At 44.8% G+C, this 17871-nt stretch overlaps 2 protein-coding genes across 4 annotated transcripts; one reads left to right on the forward strand and one right to left on the reverse strand.

The window, feature by feature from the left end:
- Positions 1-2409: 2409 nt before the first annotated feature.
- Positions 2410-8702, reverse strand: TCEANC2 (transcription elongation factor A N-terminal and central domain containing 2). 2 transcript variants are annotated; one of them, XM_061344769.1, is made up of 4 exons: positions 8479-8702; positions 6885-7022; positions 5379-5572; positions 2410-3529 (listed from the first exon to the last, which is right to left on the reverse strand). In XM_061344769.1, the coding sequence occupies exons 1-4, from the start codon at positions 8582-8584 to the stop codon at positions 3341-3343; spliced, it is 627 nt and encodes a 208-aa protein (XP_061200753.1). In that variant the 5' UTR covers positions 8585-8702; the 3' UTR covers positions 2410-3340. The 2 variants fall into 2 exon arrangements, with proteins under 2 accessions (XP_061200753.1, XP_061200752.1); XM_061344768.1 differs by having other exon boundaries at positions 6885-7026; positions 8483-8699.
- Positions 8703-8737: 35 nt separating this feature from the next.
- TMEM59 (transmembrane protein 59) lies at positions 8738-17547 on the forward strand. 2 transcript variants are annotated; one of them, XM_061344766.1, is made up of 8 exons: positions 8738-8970; positions 11718-11823; positions 13892-13986; positions 14192-14344; positions 14611-14695; positions 15013-15097; positions 15851-15959; positions 16577-17547. In XM_061344766.1, the coding sequence occupies exons 1-8, from the start codon at positions 8779-8781 to the stop codon at positions 16730-16732; spliced, it is 981 nt and encodes a 326-aa protein (XP_061200750.1). In that variant the 5' UTR covers positions 8738-8778; the 3' UTR covers positions 16733-17547. The 2 variants fall into 2 exon arrangements, with proteins under 2 accessions (XP_061200750.1, XP_061200751.1); XM_061344767.1 differs by having other exon boundaries at positions 15016-15097.
- The last annotated feature ends 324 nt before the right edge of the window (positions 17548-17871 follow it).

The following is a 17871-nucleotide window of genomic DNA, read 5'->3' on the forward strand; positions in this document are numbered from 1 at the left end:
CTCCCCACTGGCTGCATCGCCCAGGAAGGAAGAGCTGATGAGTAGCAAACTGATTCAGTAGGTAGTCTAAGGCATAAATACATGCAGTTGTGCAGGTGAGATTGCTCCAAGGGGAGTATCTGGTCTTTACAGAGTAATTGAAAACTTGATTACTGCCAGGTATTGAGTATCCTGTTTCATATCCAACATCACCCTTTGGGGGAATGAAGCACTTTTTGCCCTATTGCTTTCTCATCTGTGTCTGTCTTCCTTCCCAGCCTTCCTGTTTGGTTTTGTCCTTAAAGCATTCTCTTGTTCTCTGCGTTCCTCCTGTCCTGTGAGTCTAACCCTCAGGCATCTTTTCCAGTTCCTCCAGTCAGTTTTATGCAAAGCTGAGTCTGAATCTTCAGCCCAAATGTTACTGCCAGCTTTAACATCAAGATAGAAGAGCTGGATCCAGAGCTATATCAGATCCTTCTGAAAACAAGTCGGGCAAAAATACTAGCCATTAGAGAAACTTTTATAGGAGAATTTTCTCCTTGTTGAAATAAGTTATTTCCCAAACAAAAAGTATTTGGCATGTGTTGACAATGAAGTAAAAACCATCCCTGCAATGCGTGCCCTGAAGAGCTGAAGGTATCCAAAATAGAGTAAGTAAATCAATCTCTCTTCCCTGAAGGCTGCTCAGAAAAGGAAGGTGTGAGGGACCAGGAGAGGATGGAAAAGTCACCTGGAAGAGATGGGCCTGGCAGAGCTCTGCTTGTATCCCAAAGCAGAGCCTGATGGCGTAGGACAGACTGAGCCTGTGATTGTGTGGAGCAGGAGTGCTCACTTGCAGCTCTGAGTTAATCCACAGTGGATGGATCTCAGCCAGGCTGGTATCTCCTTGGGCTTGCAGCACTCCCAAAGGGAGGCACAAAGGAGGAGTAGTTCTGCTTTCTTTCTAAACACACCTTGAGGACATGGCTGGCGTTCCCACCAGCTTCCCGTTCCTCTACCCACCACAAACAATGCAGGGGTGCTCTGGATGATGGCAGGTCTTTGTTGATGTTGCTTTGCCTTTAGATATCACAGTGTTGTGTCATGAATGGCATCCCCTCTGCAGGACTGCTTACTCATAAGAGGGGAAGGAATCGCCCACATCCCTTTGTGGTTCCCAGGGCTGAGCTATAAATCAAAAGTGGATCTCACTGAGTTGCTGTTTCCAGAGGACAACTGCCAGTGCTATACAGCAGTTCCCTTCCAGACACCAATTGTCCTCACCTATTGCCTGCATTGGGCACACCTTGGGTGATCCCTAGAGCTGTCCTGCAAACCAACATACAGCACAGTGTGAACTGGATGTGTGTTCTGATAAGCCAAAGTTCTCTGCCTGTGTATGTCTGTGAAACTTCTCCAGCCTGGCTTTTGTTGGAACCAAAGTTCCCCATTTTGAGGATTTCTGCTTCTCACACTTTACCTAAATAGAGAAAACTCACCCCAGCACCAGGAGCAGAAGGCTGAAAACAAATGCCGCAGGTCTGGGTGCTGCAGCTCTGGAAGCAAAAGCTAGGTTGTTCATTGATCCTGAACCCCTTCCATGACAGTCCAGGATACATGAACTCAATTACAGCTATGCAGTTTGAAGTTATTTAAGTAGGAAATGGAGCTGATTACTTGTAAGAAGTAAATTGAGGGTTTCACATCTCTTGTTACAGCCTGGTCACCAACTGTTAAGTCTTTATTGACGTATTATTCATGTAGTCACCTCCCATATATCTGCCAGTTTCTCTCTCATACTGTCTCCAACAGGCTTAACTTTCCTCAGATTAAATGTCTGCACACCAGAGCACTGCTGTGTTCGGAGAAGCCAGCTCTCTGAACATACCTTCACAATATGTACAGGACAAAATGGTCTTTCTGGAGCTGGCCCAAGCAAACACAACAGGGTTTAGATGGTTTTAAGAGAACCTGCAGTTGTCTAATTCAGTTTATGGAGTTCAACACCTCAGGTGAGTTTTGGGTGTTTCTTTAGCTTCTAGTGGCCACAGAAGAAATAACTGTTTATCAGGTCCACATGAGTCAGCCATGGGTTAGGGTGAAGGTCTGAATAAAGACTAATTCATAGTTTTCCCCCTATGTTATTCATCCTTAAGTGACTCTTCTGACAGGAGTACCAACCACAACCATAAGATGCTTCCTTATAGCATATTAAGACTTCAATTCTTATGATGGTGAATAGGCAGGTTTCACTCATCCCCATACTCTATTCTGTCTACCCTGATAACCGAGATAAACGTTTGTGACCAGTCCCTTGTGTGCATACACACACAGAGAACAGAGAGCACTTTATTACCTAACAGCAGAGAAACACCATGCTTGTCACAGCCTTAATAATAGCTTATGGAGAAAAAGATCACTTGTGGCACTAAAGAAATCAGAACAAGTATGAGAGGCAAGATTTCCAGTTTTTAATAACTAGAAGGAATTTAAACAACAGTTTGTTGCTTACATTTGTTCACCCAATCATTCTGAAGCATGCTGCTTTGGGGGGAAAAAAGCCTTTCAAAGGACTATATTTTTTATAACCTAATTTTATTTAGAAAATTCATTTAAAGCTTCTTTTTTCACATTACAGTAAGAACAAGCACCACATTTAAATCATTAGTGAGGTATGGAAGTCTGAGCGAGCTGCTTGGTAAACAGCAGACACGATAGATAGCACCTATACTCCAGGGCATGTTGATTTCATTCCAGGGATTTAAAAATGCCCCCAATCACAGGATGACTGAGCCTATGCAGTAATGGACAGCAAGTTACCAAAACCCATTTTGCATCCACCTCTGGAATGTAGCAAAGGGAAATCACCCAGCTTGCTAAAACAGTTAGCTCTTGCCACTGGCAGGGCCCAGCTACAGCAGACGTGGCTGATCTAGAGTTAACTGGAGTTTGCAGTTATCCACTAGGAATCCTTCCCATGGACCAATTACCCTGAATTCCCAGTATTTCCTACCAGCACAGCACAGAGCTGTTCCTTTATGTTATATTCAGCTGATTACACCTGCAGATCCACATGAGGGATGGAGCTAAACTGTGGTATGACAAATGGGTGGAAGTGAGAAACAGTTGAGTCAGCAGGAATGGTTTTGTAGCAGGGAAATACACAGGAGAATAGAACAAACCTTCCCTGCAACAAGCCCAAGTCAGACTTACAGCACCGCTTTCATCATTGGTAGTTCTTGTCTTCATCACCCCTGTTCATGTGAACATGAACAGGTTGTGAGTCACACTGTCAGCACTCCCCTCGCGACAGAAAAGGCTCCTAGTTCCACAACAGAGATGTAGGCACATGAAGTTCTCACTCAGGATCAAGCACAACACCTCACTTCTTATGGCTCTTCACGAAGGCAGGGACAGTGAGTGTGCCAGCCTTGACTTCTGCTTGGATTTCAGGTTTGTGCTTTAATGAGAAGACAAGAGCTCGCACCATCCTGCGATACGGAGCACTAATGAGACGGGAAGAGAGGTGAAAAGCTTCTCGCTCAATATTTTCAGCCAGTGGGTGATCAATCTGAAAACAGCAAAGTATAAAATTAGATCTTTACATTTAACAGGGAGACCAACTGATTGAAATGGGGAGTTCGGTGCTTTTCAGTGTTTCTTCATTAATCAGCTTGGATTCAAGGAAATCTACTTCCCATCACAAGTGTAACAGGAAGAGCAATTTAATTCCACCCTAGCAATTAAGCAACAAGGCAATGTGGTCAGTGGCAGGGAACATATCCATATCTCCAGCTGGGTGGCAGTACTTTGCCATCACAACAGGAAGCAACTAGCTTTGGGTATCAAGCTCAACTGCAATTACAAGCCAGGTTCCACTGTCTCCATAAAGCTCACTTTTGATCTTGCTGATATAAGGTACCTTGGATACTATTTTAAACTTGATTCCAACAGCAACTCTAAGACATGCCAAACACTTGGCAACTCTGCCTGGTGCTATAAAGGGAAATGTGGGCTCTCTGTGTGTAGAAGGAGGTGTAATTAACAATGCAGAAAGGGATTTGCTAAATGTTAATTATGCAGTTATTGCTTCAACATGTGCCAAAACCTGTAATTTAGCACAGCTTGGAAAAATATCCCCCACCCATCAAGAAGTAGTTTTAATTTCACTTCAGCCTTTTGTGATGGGGAATCTCCCATGCTTTGCATGCAGGAGATTTCAGCGTGCCAAGCAGTATTCCTCCAAGTCCTTTGCCCACTCTGGCTTTGTTACTCTTGACTAAACTGCCCTTCTGCTGGGCAGCACTGGAAGACCCTTGGATCCACTCAGCCCCAACTTCCCTTCTCCTTTTTTGTCACCCTCTCAGGTGTTCCTGCTCCTCATTTGCTGGACCAATGTAGCTCCCCCTATATATTGTCTATCTGCTGCTGCAAGCTCCCCTTGCGCTTTTGGTGGGAGCTGCAAGCTCTAAGGGTATTTTTCCTTGCCGTGCTTTCAGGTAAGTCCTGATCACAGGTAACTCTGCTTTATCCAGCACTACTCATTCTAGGGTGGTACCATAGCCTTTATGTTCCTATAGTTCAAGACTTTACCACCAGACTTATCACAACGCATAGATGTGCTTTCCAAGAACTAAGCTTGCAGTGGCCTGGCAAAGGTGAGCTCCCACCTTTCTGAGGCATTCCTACAGCCAACCATCCTTTCCTGCTGCCTCAATCCTGATGGACTGGAAGTTGGAGAGATTGCTCTCACAGCTAGCAAACCCACAGCTTTGAAACTCTTGAGTGCTTATCATTTGACTTGCCATTTAAAATATAATTAATGAATAAATTAAAAAGGATAATTATTATGGCATTTCACAGACCAAGCAAACTAGTCATTAAGCCTTACAGCAAAGCCCTGTTCATTTACTTAAAGATACCTGCGGGATCTGGTATTTATTACCACTTTATATACTGTCAACCTTGCCTCTTTGTTTTTGCAATAGATTTAAATTTACAAATGTTTAATTACTTAAATATGAAACACCCAAAAGATCCCAGAGTTGGTTTCACAGCTGTTAAGCAGTAGGAAAAACTTTATGTTCTATTAACTTCCTCCTTCTCTTATACAGCCAAACTGCAGCAGTACACAACTATTCTACTTGAATGGCTGTTTAAATGAGAGCAAATACACCTCACCTACAATTGGCATGTTCACTTGGTTAGCAACCCCCCCAGAATGGTCTACCTTGAAAATAAAGCTACTTATAAATAGGGACATGCAGCAAATCACTGGAAATAGGAACAGATCATCTGGTCTTGTCCTCACTCTGCAGGCAGGGCCAGCTTTACAGTAACCATGGCTGAAAAAGGTTTGTTTAACTTGTTCCTACAAGAAGTAACTCATTGAGCCAAAGGCAAACAGATCTGAACGTTACCTCTAGATCCAGGGCTTCACAAAGCAGCTTCCGTGCGTTCTTTCTGAAAGCCTCAGTCTTGGGATCGCTCCTGACCTCTATTGAGGGCTTGTTTGAATGGTCTTTGATGAAAGTTCTCCACTCTGTGTAAATCTCTTTGGCAAGGCTGGCCACCTCGTGATCTGAATGCCTGCGCATCTTATTCACTGTGTGACCTGGAAAACAGGAACAGCTCCTTCAGGTCTGGGAGGTGGGCAAAGTAGAAAGGACACCAGTCAAATCGTATCGGTGCTAAAGCAGCCACATACGTTTGGAATTCAAGCAGTGTCAGCAAAACAAGCAGTGCATTGACACCAGTATAAGTATAGAATTATCAGGAATTAAACCTGACCTTCTCACTCCTTGACTTCTGCAGTGATTTTTGCTTAAGCAATTAGCAAGGAATTGACCTATACATGTGAAAATTACCTTCCAAGTCACCAAGCTGTGGAGCAGCACTTACATAATACAGGGCTATGTTAATTTTCTACACAGATACTATTACCTGGTGAAAGGTGGTTAAGACTGTCCTACAAAGAATGCTGGTTTTAAACTGAAACACCCTTAAAGGAAACAATTTTAATATGCAAACACCATGGTGACTCCAAGCAGAATCCTTCCTATCGACAGCGCCTGCCAGTGCAAAAGAGGCTTTCCTGTTAGGAAACAAAAGGGACCTCCTTTCAGCGGGGTACTTCTCTCTGACCACTAGCGCTGTTGGCCAGGAGATGTCACTGTTAGGCTTCGGTGGCTTTGAGCCCTGCCGCATGCAGGCAAGCACCGGAAAAAACCTCGGAAAAAGCCCGAATAAGCAGAGTATAGCAAATGAAATGACAATTCAGAAGCATGGGGAAAGAGGCAGATCGTATCTGCTTTTCTAAGGCAAGGGGGGCTCTCTGAATAGAGATCCAGCTGCTCTAATGCCAAACAAAGGCCAGCACGACTGTCTCTCATGCCAGGATGCTCTCCACAAGACATGGAAGGCAGGGACCATGTGGTTTCACGTTATCCCTCCCCCAGCTCCCATGAAAAAGAGCCAGGCATCGGGCTGTGTCATTTGAATGGAGCTGCCCATCTGCTGGGGGTTTCTCAGGGTGGATGCAGTAAGCAGTTCTGGGCCAACCTGAGGAGAATTTCTTCCATGTTCAGAGGATTTAGGAAGGTCAAAGAGAGAAGCCGCATCCTGGATGGCAAGAGAGCACTCAGGTAGCAGGAGAAGGAGTAACACAGGCAGGTGCCCAAGAAGAGCTCTTCAAACATCTGACCACAGGAGGGATGATGCAGTATTTGGTAATAAGCAGGGGGGAATTTGAGGATAACTGCCTTTTTCAGTACAAGCTCTGAGAACTGCAGGCTGGATATCAACAGTTTTCTATTGGCAGCTACGCTCATCTCTGAATAAGCCTGCAAGCTAGTCTCTTCTGTACTGACAAGCCAAGCAGACACAAGACAGCCTAATATTCACAGTCTGTATCAGGCAAAATGTACCTATTTTTGTTGAAAGTAGCACTTCTTTGGAAGGTATTTTCTTCTTCAGCTCCTCCAAAGCTTCAATCAGATTCTCTTTTGGTTGTCCAGGAAGCTCAAGCATAGATTTCCATCGTTTTATGTCTTCCACGACCACAACTCTCTGGAAAACAGAAAAGCCATTAGGAAAGTGGAATCTTCCCATAAATAAGGGCACTGGCTTCATCTCAGCTAATGAGGCTGTTATCAACACATGAATTATTGATTATGGCACATGAACCAGAGCACAGAAGACATGATGGCCTGGAATGATGGGTACTTGCTTGAGATAAGCAGCCTACTGCAAATGAAGAGCGAAGTAACTAGGGAGCAAAGTGAGATGCTTCACCTTAGTCTGCCAAACTTAGTGCACATAACAGCAAATGCCTGCTAGAAGTGTTTTGAATTTAAGGAGTCTGTTGTATAAATGCCTCTTAATAGGAAAAAGGATTAAGGAGGCAGATAATTATCTTTAGTAGCCTGTCAGGATCTGAATCCTGCTCTGACTGGCTCTGAATTTAAAACAATGCCAGCAGGGAGAGAAACAAAGCATTAGGGAACATGAACACAAACCCAAACTCTTTACCCTGCTTCTGCCACAGACCTTGACAGAACAGATCTTTAAGGTCCCTTCCAATGCAAACCATTGTGTGATTCTGTGGCCAGAGACAGTGAAGGTCTTATATTTCAGATGTGAGTCATCTTACAAAGATTCAGCAGTGGAACCAGCCGAGTGTTCTATGCACCATTCTTTTGCTTTGTGCCTTACATTAATAAGCTCTTTGGTGCAACAAGTGCTTTCCTATTGTGTTTCTGCAAAGTGATGGCTCAGCTCTTACACAAGTCTTGTGCAGTTCCACCACACAACCAACTGAAGGGCCCTCCTCAAAGGGGAGAGCTGTGAGCCAGCCAGCAGTATTGAAGCTGGCGGTGTCACTTGGCTGTACTTGAACTGTGTGCCCACCCTGACCATCAGGCAGGAATCATACAATCCCAGCCTGGTTGATGTTGGAAGGGGCCTTAAAGCTCACCCAGTTCCAGCCTCCTGCCATGGACAGGGACCCCTTCCACTAGAGCAGCTTGCTCCAAGCCCCTGTGTCCAGCCTGGCCTTGAACACTGCCAGGGATGGGGCAGCCACAGCTTCTCTGGGCACCCTGTGCCAGCGCCTCAGCACTTTGGCTAAGAAGCCAACACATAACCCATCTGAGGTGAGGAAACCCCTTCCGATGCAGCAGATCCTTTCCTAACTTCACTTCCCTGTGCCCTCTGAGGATGCTCTCAACACCACAAAGATGTCCGTGAACTGGAACCATGTTGAACCAAACGTTCCTCCCGCCGTCACGCCATGCAGAGACCCCTCCCATCCCCTTCCCTGCCCGAGGTGCCTCAGGCTCCTCGGGGGTGCTCCCATCACCCTTGCGGGGACAGCTCAAGGCCGGGAAAGGCCTCAGCGGCTCCAAGGCAGCGGGCCCCGTTGCAGCACCGGTGCCGCGGGGTGAACGCCTCCCCTCAGGCCCGTGAGGCGGGGGCGAGCCGTGCTGCCCCTCCCGCTGCCCCCCGCCCAGTGCCGGTGACCTGCCTTGAGGGACTCGAGGGTGGCCTGTCGGTACGCGCGGGGGGCCGGCCCGGCCCGGCGGGGGCTCTCCGGGCAGCGGGCCTTGCGCACCACGAACCGGTCCATGCTCCTCCCGGAAGCCGCCGCTCCGCCCGTTCCGCCGTGTAGTTCCCGCCGGCGGTGAGACCCTATAGGATAGCTGGGGCTGCTCCGCAGAGCGGACTACAACTCCCAGCATGCCCCGCGCGGAGGGCAGCTGGGCTTAGTCTCGTGAGAGCGCCCCGCCCCTCCATCCAGTGCGGGCCTGCCGGCGGACGAAGATGGCGGCGCGGCGGGGCGGCCTCCTCTGCCTGCCTCTCGCCCTGGTGCTCCTGGGGGGTGCTGGCGGCAGCGCTCGGGAGGCCGGGCCGTCGCCTGCTGCCTCGTCCGAGGCTTTTGACTCCGTGCTGGGCAACACGGCGTCGTGTCACCGCGCCTGCCAGCTGACCTACTCCCTGCACACCTACCCCAAGGTACGGGCGGGCCCTGCCTCACGGCGCTCGGCGGGGGGCCCCTTCCCAGGCCCCTTCCCGGGCTCAGCACCGCTTCCCTTCTCACTCCCTAGCCCAGCGGGTCCTCGGCTTGTTCTTTGCCACTCCCCGCCTCGCAGCTCCATCTCGTGTCTTTTCCCTGTTGTGCTCCACAGTGACGGGACACACCTGGGATTCTTCCGCAGGAGCCCTCTCTGAGGCCTGTGCCTTTCTCAAGCAGTGTTGAGGTGTCTCTGAATAAGCACAGGGTGCCCAGAGAAGCTGTGGCTGCCCCATCCCTGGCAGTGCTCAAGGCCAGGTTGGACACAGGGCCTTGGAGCAAGCTGCTGTAGTGGAAGGTGTCCCTGCCCGTGGCAGGGGTTGGAGCTGGATGAGCTTTAAGGTCGTTTCCAACCCAAACCATTCTAGTGTTCCATGAAAGAAGCTTATGCTTGTAGTGCTCGGGTGCAGTTAGTAACCTGCTGATGTTCCTCCATGGTGGGTCTCATCTCTGTAGATTCTTGTCCCAACAAAGTAGGGAATGCAGTGGCTTCTCTAAAGATAGATACTTCATTTTGAAAATAGATGGTTAGGCTGCAGCTTGGAAAAGAATTTCAGCTTTAAATGCATGGTTTCATTACTGCTGGGCGGTTTTGTGGGTTTTGCTGCTTTTTTGACTCCTGTTCTTAAAGAGGCAGCTGTAATTTAACTTAGGCTGGTCCCGTATTCTGGGGAACTAAAACAGTGCTGTGCTCATGACAGGCCAGAGGTCCTGAGTCAGGGGACCTGTGTGGCACTTGAAGAACGAAGCGTAAATGATGATAAATAAGTAGCTTGTCAGAACCTACAACCTCTGTTCTGATTTGCTTGCATGGGTTTTCTTTCATTTCGTGATAAAATACTGAAATAGTGTCTAATGGGAATGTAATTTCATACGCCAGAGTTTGCTGTTGGTTCAGGTGTTACACGGCTTTGAAGTGCTGGCTTGAGTGTGGAAAATCTAGGCCTGAAAATGTCTTTCCTTGTTCCTTTTTGGCAATGTACTTCATTATCAGCTGCAGCCATGTAGCAGGTTCAGCTCTAAAGGATGGGAGCTCTCACCCCACCTTTGAGATTTCACACAAGGGCAACAGGCAGATTGGTCACAGTGTCAGGTAATAGGACTTTGCTTCCGTGTGGAACTGAAATTGGGTTTTGTGACTGGGCCTCGTATCGGTATCCCCACAGAGAGGGGTAACAGGGAGTTGTGTGGAATACAAGTAAACTTATACCTGTACTTATGGCATATGTACATACGGTGCCTACATGTGATGATATTGAGGAGGAAAAAACCTAAACCTGAGGAATTGGGACTAAGTATTACCATAATATGTTTCCATACTGATTTGGTGCAATGCTCTTGTTTCTGTTTCAGGACTTGTTCGAGGCAGGCAGATATTTCTGTGAGTTTTTTCATAGTACATTTCAGTTCTTTGCTGTGTTTTGCTGGAGCTGTTGAGTAAGACACTCAGCTCTTCCTTTACATGGAGTGTTTTCTTCTGTTTGGCACAAAGCTCCCAGCTGAATTGAAGGAAATTGGTTTAGTTGTCATTGGAAAATAAGACAGGCTTCATTGAGAGTTCTATGGAACACTGCTGTAGAAATCGGTCTGCTAAAGCTAAGTCTGCCTGGATATCATAGAAAGGTGAGGGTTGGAAACCAACCACATTTTCTGCAACAGCATAGCTAGCTCAGCCACCTTGCCAATGGTGTTAGAGTTAAGTTTTCTACCTTTGTGATTCAAAGCACGTGAACTTGTGCTCTCAGAGACAAACAATGGCCAGTTCCTTCACTGGTTATACAGTGAGGTGTGGTATATTTGGGGTTTGTTAACTTAATTCAGAGCCCGTTTTCCACCTGTACAGCAAATGGCTGCAGTCATTTGAGTGGTTGGTAGTGGTTTTGGTGGGCCTGATACATGACAGGATGTGATTGTAACTAGGAGCAATCACGTAGGAGAGGCTGTGTTTAGTTCTGCAATGTGGAGAGCACTATATGTGGAAAGTGCACGTTCCTCCCTTTGGTATTGTGGACAGAGAAATAGTGGGTGTAGGCTTTCTAGATTGGCATAATTTTAACAGGTGCAGTGAGGAACAACTTTTCCCCTTCAGTTCAATATAATAAATGTGTGTTTGTGGAACTGGTTTGGCAAGTAAGCAGTGACCCAGGGAACTGGGATAGTACATCAGAATGAGCTCTTATTTTGGCAGTTCTTTTGTAGTTCTGAGTAGAGTTTAGTAGATGCTTTGCAATGCACTGCCAAAATTAGCCTTTTTTTTGCCCTCTCCTGTTAGGTTCTAGTGTTTAAGTTCTCACATGGAAGTTATCTGACTTTTGTAGGGTTAAGCATCAGTCAGTCTTTTACAGCAGTAGCTCTGATATTTAAACCCTTTAAAAACAAAGTGCAGCTTTGCTTGCGAGTTGTAGGGCTGGAATTACAAAACAGAATTTGCTGTTTGAGGTTTGCCCCACCACAGAATGAAGAGCTCTGAAACAGATCAATGTGTGTGTTAGCGTTCAAGAGCTGTAGCTGGGGTTTTATTTCAGATCATCCAGAGTCTTGTGTTTAGGTGGCTTCTAGGTCTGGTGGAAGGAAGGAGTTTGGTGTTCTGGTGGGTGGCTTTTTATAGCACTTAACCAAAAAAATGCTTTGCTTTCTGACAACTTATTCTTGAATGGAGGGATACAAACCTGTTCTTGTGCCTTCCTAGGAAGAGGAGCTGTACGCATGCCAGCGAGGCTGCAGGCTGTTTTCCATTTGTCAATTTGTGGACGATGGCATTGATTTAAATCGAACCAAACTGGAATGTGACTCAGGTAAGACTTCAGCCCTCCTTCAGCATCCCATAATGTGCACACATAACAGAGGGTGGAGCAGGAAAAGGTGGTGTTATATTGGTGGGATCGCTTCAGCTGCTTTTTGGTTCTGTTTAACAACTTCTGAAACTTTATGTATGGGATGTAAAGAAAACAAGCAACTCTTAGGAAATGTTTTCTGTTCTCTGCAAGTTTCTCCTTACCTGAGCTTTATTGTTGCTATTTTCCTGACAAGATCTTAACTATCATCAGTCTCTGTAAATAAATTAGCAATGCTTCATTTTACTATAAACAGTTTGTCATACAAAATGGCTGGGGGGGGGAAAATCCAGTCAAATGAACACTTTAACAATTCCAAGTTGCACTCAGTCCCATTTACAATGCTTGGCAGACTTCTATACAAGTGAATTGTTCAGAACACAGATCTTGATGTGCTGTCTGCATTGTAACTTGTGGTCTAGGCTACATCCTGAGCCTTACCTACAGCTAAACTCTTGGGAGCAAGGTATGTGTTTTGTTTGAAATACGTCATTAGATACTAGTGACTAATTCTCTCAGATCAGCTGTGTTAGAGCAAAAATTTCATAGTGAAAATTAAATGTTTCCTATAGTCAGTATTAATATTGGGGTTGGAATTGTGTAAAACTTTCATCCAGGTAGCTGATTCCCAGTTTTATTCAAAGAATAAGTGGGACATAACCACCCAGAGCAGGAAAGGTAGGAGTTCTCTGTCAGCATTTCCAATACAATTAAGAACTAAGCCAGGACTCAAAAGGAGCCCTGTCAGCAGCTCACAAAAACAAGTGGGGTAGTGGCTGGCTCATAAAGCTGATAGAGGGTAGAGAAGGAGAAAGCCTGACATGCAGAGATGCTGACGTGCTACAAAACTGGATTAAATACTCTAGAAACGGGCTAATGCTTTAGTCTGTCATACACCGTGTGTAGCTGTGATATATCATGTCAGTCTGGTTGTCAAACCACACATGAAAGAGTGCCATAAAAAAGGGTGATGTAGCAATAGACCACATGTAGAGGTAATTGAACAGTTGCTTACTTCCTGGTTTAACTCTCCTTCCTGAAGCTGTTGTCTTTTGCTGGCTTATGTTCTGTAATCTGTTGGTTGGTGCCCTGACTAAATATTCTGTGCTTGGCAAGATACATCTTGGCTGATCTGCTCAATTCTGTCTTCCGATGCTTCTATATGCCTACAAACACTAGTTTGGTAGCACTTTTACCATGGAATCAACTGTTCAGGTGCTAGGAGCTGAGCACTTAGATGTTTAGTGGCTGATGCCATGCTTCCTGCCAGCGTTTTAGTCCTTATAATGGCCTGTTTGTTCCTGCAGAAAATGGGGAGTGCTGCTGTCCTCTCTATTGCTGCTTGGTTTGATTCTTTAGTTCAGGTAGAACTGCAACATTGTCCACTTAAGCTTTCGTTTTAGGGAAGAGCTGTGCCCATGTATTGTCTGCCTCATTTCTCTGTGGTCTTTATGATCTCTAGTGTAGAATTAATAGAAGCTGACTGTAAAACAAAGAGTTGACTTCATTCTTCATTAAAAAATGACTCCATAGTACTTCCAGTGCAGTTTCTGTACTCGTCACACTAGCAGGAAAATGCTCCTCTGATTTTCGTGTCATACCATGACTACTGCTGTTACTTCAAAGGGATTTAATGGACTGATGGTCCCTCTGTTCTTTTTAAGATTCCATCTCTGTTCTCTGAGGTAAAAAAATCATGTTTTACATGCTATGTAGAGGGAAAAAATAGGGGCAGTGAGAGGATCAGTGAAAACCTGCATCCCTGGGTTTGGCCAGGGTAATGTTTCTGATCAGTTGCTGTAACTGCATTCAGATTTCAACCACATCATCTGCCAAAGCTCTGATTCCTTAATCTCCATTAGACCTCAGAGCAAATACTACCCTTGGAGTGATTGCCACATCTTTCCCTGCAAATGGGATTGTCAATCTTTCAACTGCTGCTTTGTTTCTGATCCAACTTATACTGAAAATGTTTTCTTAACTAAAACGCAGAATTTATCTTCTCATTTGGGGAAATTCTTCCTTGCAGCCTGTACTGAAGCATACTCCCAATCTGATGAACAATATGCTTGCCATCTTGGATGCCAGAACCAATTGCCATTTGCTGAATTAAGGCAAGAGCAAGTAAGTAGATGACATGTTTTTCAAATACCACCTACTTGTTTTCTGTTCAGTGTGTGTGTCTTCTCTCTTTAAAATTTCTTCAAATGGAAAATAAATGTTCCTAAGGACTGCAGTCTAGATTATGGGGTAACAGGTGAGCAAGAACAGCATTTCTGTCCTTTTCATATGAAACCAAATGGAAAACCAGTGAATGTTGTGCTTGCAGTTAATGTCCCTGATGCCAAGAATTCATCTCCTCTTTCCGCTGACACTGGTGCGATCATTCTGGAGTGATGTGATGGATTCAGCTCAGAGCTTCATAACATCCTCATGGACTTTCTACCTTCAAGCAGATGATGGCAAAATTGTCATATTCCAGGTGCTTGCCTTTTTCATTGAGATTAAGGTGTCCTGGCTGCTAAATGTTTCACTCTGCTTCTTCCAGGCACACAGAAGATTACAGAGCACTATCAGAAGTGTTTAGTTTTTGCTAGTATTTCACTGCCTTTAGAGCTGGGGGAAGGGGATCAAATTTAGGTGAATGGTGCATGTCTCAAGGTTAACTTCAGTATTAGTTCTGTACATTACCAAGCTCAGTGGGAGCTTGCTAGCAGGATCTTCTCCTAACTTCTGGTTTTGTTTTAGTCAAAGCCAGAAGTACAGTATGTTCCACAGCTTGACCAGGAAACTGGAGATACAAGAGGATCCTTGCCGCTGAGTAAAACAGCTCGTAAGTTGTTCTTTGTGCTTTGGAAGAGCAAATACAAATGTTGCCTGCATGCAGAATAACAGGAAAGTAGTTGCAGGTGGCACATGGAAGCTAACTTTTTAGAAAGCTGAAATAGAAGAATTCTTTGCCATGCAGACTGTACTGTGTACACTTAGCAAAGCCTGTGGTAGAGAACAGGCTCTGCTGGAAACAGAAACATGCAAGCTAGGGCCATTTTTAAAGCTTCCTTTTATGCTCTGTGTACAGACAAACGGTGTGGTGTTTGGGTCTCCTCTCTTGCTGCTTTCCTGACTGCTGTTTCTGCTGCTGTGTTTCAGCAGACCTACGTCCAGGAAGCTCACAGACGTACAGAGGGCTTTTTGAAGAGCGAGCAAACGACAGCTTTTTCAAGTGTCTCTCTATGTATGTATATTCTAGAATGTCTGTATCTAGTAAGGAGGATAATGGCCTTTCCTCTGTGTGTGTGGGGGCACTGTTGCAAGATCTCAAAGTCCTGCAAGTCTGTTAGGCTCAGGATGCAGAGCAGTTAAAATTAAGTGTCTGTTGCTGCTACTTTTCCATGCTGGCCCCTTGATGTTTGCAAGCTATTCTGCCAGCTTTGATTCTTTCCATTTCAAGTGAACATTATATTTCCTATGCTGGTTTTTGGGTGTGTTCTGTGAACTGCTTAATCAGAACTGGGTTTTGCCTGTTCTTTAGCTCTGGATATGTTTCAGGGGCAAAACACCTGTATTTTGCTTTGGGCTTGTCTGATAGAAAAGCCACTGTTATATCTCATTTCCAGGCTGAAAATGCCCAGTGTGTCTTTATTAAAGCTTTACTGAAGATCAGTATGTTGATTCTTCTTTCCTTTACTCTGATTACTTTCTTTTTCAGAGTTCACACATGAAGGCTCAGTGAATTGCATGCCAAATATGTAACAGAAAAATCTGGCTTTAGAACTAAATGGGCCCAATAAAAAGAATCCAGCAAGTCTTTCAAGTGAGATACTAAATAGGCATTAGGGTACCCAGGGGCCTGAAGTGGCTGTGTAGCTGGAAGAGCTAGAGACTAATGAATCAGCAGGAAATGCAGTCAAAATTGAGCCAAACTTTTGAGAGGCTCCATTGTCTTGCATTGAGTATATAAAATCTAGTAACATGCTTTCCATTTCAGAAATTCCAGTTGGATTTTAACCACTACGCTCGTCCTGTCGGTGTTGGTGCTGCTCTGGATTTGTTGTGCAACTGTAGCTACAGCTGTAGAGCAGTATGTTCCATCTGAGGTACTGACATTTTATAATTTATAATAGTTTTTATTGTATTAGTGATATTACTTTTATGTTCCTGGCTAGAGACTAAGAAATATTTGGGGAGGTTCAACTAGAAAGAGCTTGAGTGTTTCTTTGTGTGTTATTTAAATGATGATATTATAGCTGAGCAATTCTTCCTCCTTCCTGAGGCTGATGGGGCCTTTGAGCCTTACTCAGACAGCACAGATGTCTTTTGGTTTGTAGCATTCTCCTCTCAACAACCTTCAGGTTACTCTTAACAAACGGAGGCTGCTTTTGATTTCTCTGGGAATGAAGCTGTACTGAGAGTCGGATGGTGTAGGTGGGAGGCAGCATGGGTTTAATCCAGGAGGATCAGTAGTGAGAACAGAAGTGACAGCATGTTACTGGTGTTACACAGGCACTGTATCTACTGTTCTCGCAGATTTAATACTTCCTTGTGGATGCAAATCTTGTGCTAGCCATGAATTTCAGATGGTCGAGAAAGCCTGGGTTCCCTTGTAGTGAAGGGCTGCAGTCATCAGAACCAGGAATAAAGCTGTGTAACGAAATGCATTCTATTCCCAGTATGGAGAGTCTTTGTCTGAAACTAAATTGTTTCACTCTTCCAGAAGCTGAGCATCTATGGAGATCTGGAATACATGAATGAACAAAAACTGAACAGATACCCATCCTCTGCACTCATTGTGGTCAGATGCAAGACTGAGGAACATGAAGAAGCAGGACCTCTTCCTACAAAAGTCAACCTGGCTCAATCAGCAATTTAAATAAGCCTCCACTGGATCTAATAAGACTAATTCTAACAGAGCTAGCAACTCCTGATTGATTGTGGTGGTTCTTCAGATAAGAAGCTTAGCAGCCAGTCTTTAAATGCAAATAAAGTTACAGAATCAACACACGTCATGGGATTTTGTTTTCAGCTAGTAGTCAAGATTCAGACATCTTGAATTTGTTTATTTCCAGACCTAGTCACTTTTCACTAGTGTTTGCTGCGTGTCTTTGCGCTTACAGAACCTGTAAGCGTGCTTTCCATCCTTCTGCCATGACACTTTCCAACCTGTTTGTGTGTTCTAGGATATAATGTGTACATTCAGAGGTAGCTTTGTAAAGGTATAACGCATCTTAAATAGGCAGGAGATGCCTTTTTAGTGTTGCACTTTCTGTTGTAGTTAAAATACTATAAAACTATCTGCTGAATTTTTGTTCACCTTCATGCACAGACAACCCTGGCTCCAAAAATAGAAATATATATATATATATATATTTGTTTCCCTACAGTGCGGCAATATCCAAGATGGAAACATTTGTGAGGTGCTGTAGGCTAGAACTCGGTTTGTGGAAGATGGAACTCTGTTAAAACCTATGGACATATCCCTTCACACCCAGAGAACATGCCGTGGTCAATTCCTTTGTCAACCTTTAGCCTTTAAGTCTTAAATTGCTTGTAAAGTTAGCACCTGTGTTTTCTGAAGAAATCCTTCCTCCTGTTCTTGGTTAACTGCTCCAGTCTTGTAACTTCATTTCCAGAAGCAAGGTGATTCCTGAGAAATGAAAACAGACAAATAAAATTGACTGTATAGAAGATGTTGACTATATAGCTTTTTGCTATGGTGAATTATTGACTGCACATAGTATGAAAGCCTCTCATGGCGGTGTGACCTGATTTTGAGCTATGATTCACCAACACAACTACTAACAACGTCCCTCTTATTTCTAAAGCAGATTCTGTGGCTCTCTGCTTCGAGGAGATCACTGTGTGCTGGTTCCTAAAGTACTAGCAATGTGGGGAGTGCATGTGAATTATACTGGGGTCTCTAAGTATCTGAAAGCTGGCTAGAATGCATGGTTCCTAACTCATGATATTTTGCTGGTTATACAGATCTCCCTTGAAGGTTTAAAAACCTTC

The sequence above is a fragment of the Neopsephotus bourkii genome, unplaced genomic scaffold (genome assembly GCF_033783945.1).
Source record: "Neopsephotus bourkii isolate Nb327-2 ecotype Australia unplaced genomic scaffold, CSIRO-AGI_Nbou_v1 NB_234, whole genome shotgun sequence".
Taxonomy (NCBI): Eukaryota; Metazoa; Chordata; class Aves; order Psittaciformes; family Psittacidae; genus Neopsephotus; species Neopsephotus bourkii.

What these genes read in the sequence shown, in the direction of transcription:
- TCEANC2 (XM_061344769.1), bottom strand. Translation starts at nt 8,584, where the DNA reads ATGGACCGGTTCGTGGTGCGCAAGGCCCGCTGCCCGGAGAGCCCCCGC. An exon ending in GCTACTTTCAACAAAAATAG is followed by an intron (nt 5,573 to 6,884) that starts GTACATTTTGCC and finishes CCTGTTTTCCAG; the next exon opens with GTCACACAGTGAATAAGATG. An exon ending in GTGAAGCCCTGGATCTAGAG is followed by an intron (nt 3,530 to 5,378) that starts GTAACGTTCAGA and finishes TGCTGTTTTCAG; the next exon opens with ATTGATCACCCACTGGCTGA.
- TMEM59 (XM_061344766.1), top strand. Translation starts at nt 8,779, where the DNA reads ATGGCGGCGCGGCGGGGCGGCCTCCTCTGCCTGCCTCTCGCCCTGGTG. An exon ending in TTTTTCAAGTGTCTCTCTAT is followed by an intron (nt 15,098 to 15,850) that starts GTATGTATATTC and finishes TTTCCATTTCAG; the next exon opens with AAATTCCAGTTGGATTTTAA. An exon ending in AGCAGTATGTTCCATCTGAG is followed by an intron (nt 15,960 to 16,576) that starts GTACTGACATTT and finishes TCACTCTTCCAG; the next exon opens with AAGCTGAGCATCTATGGAGA.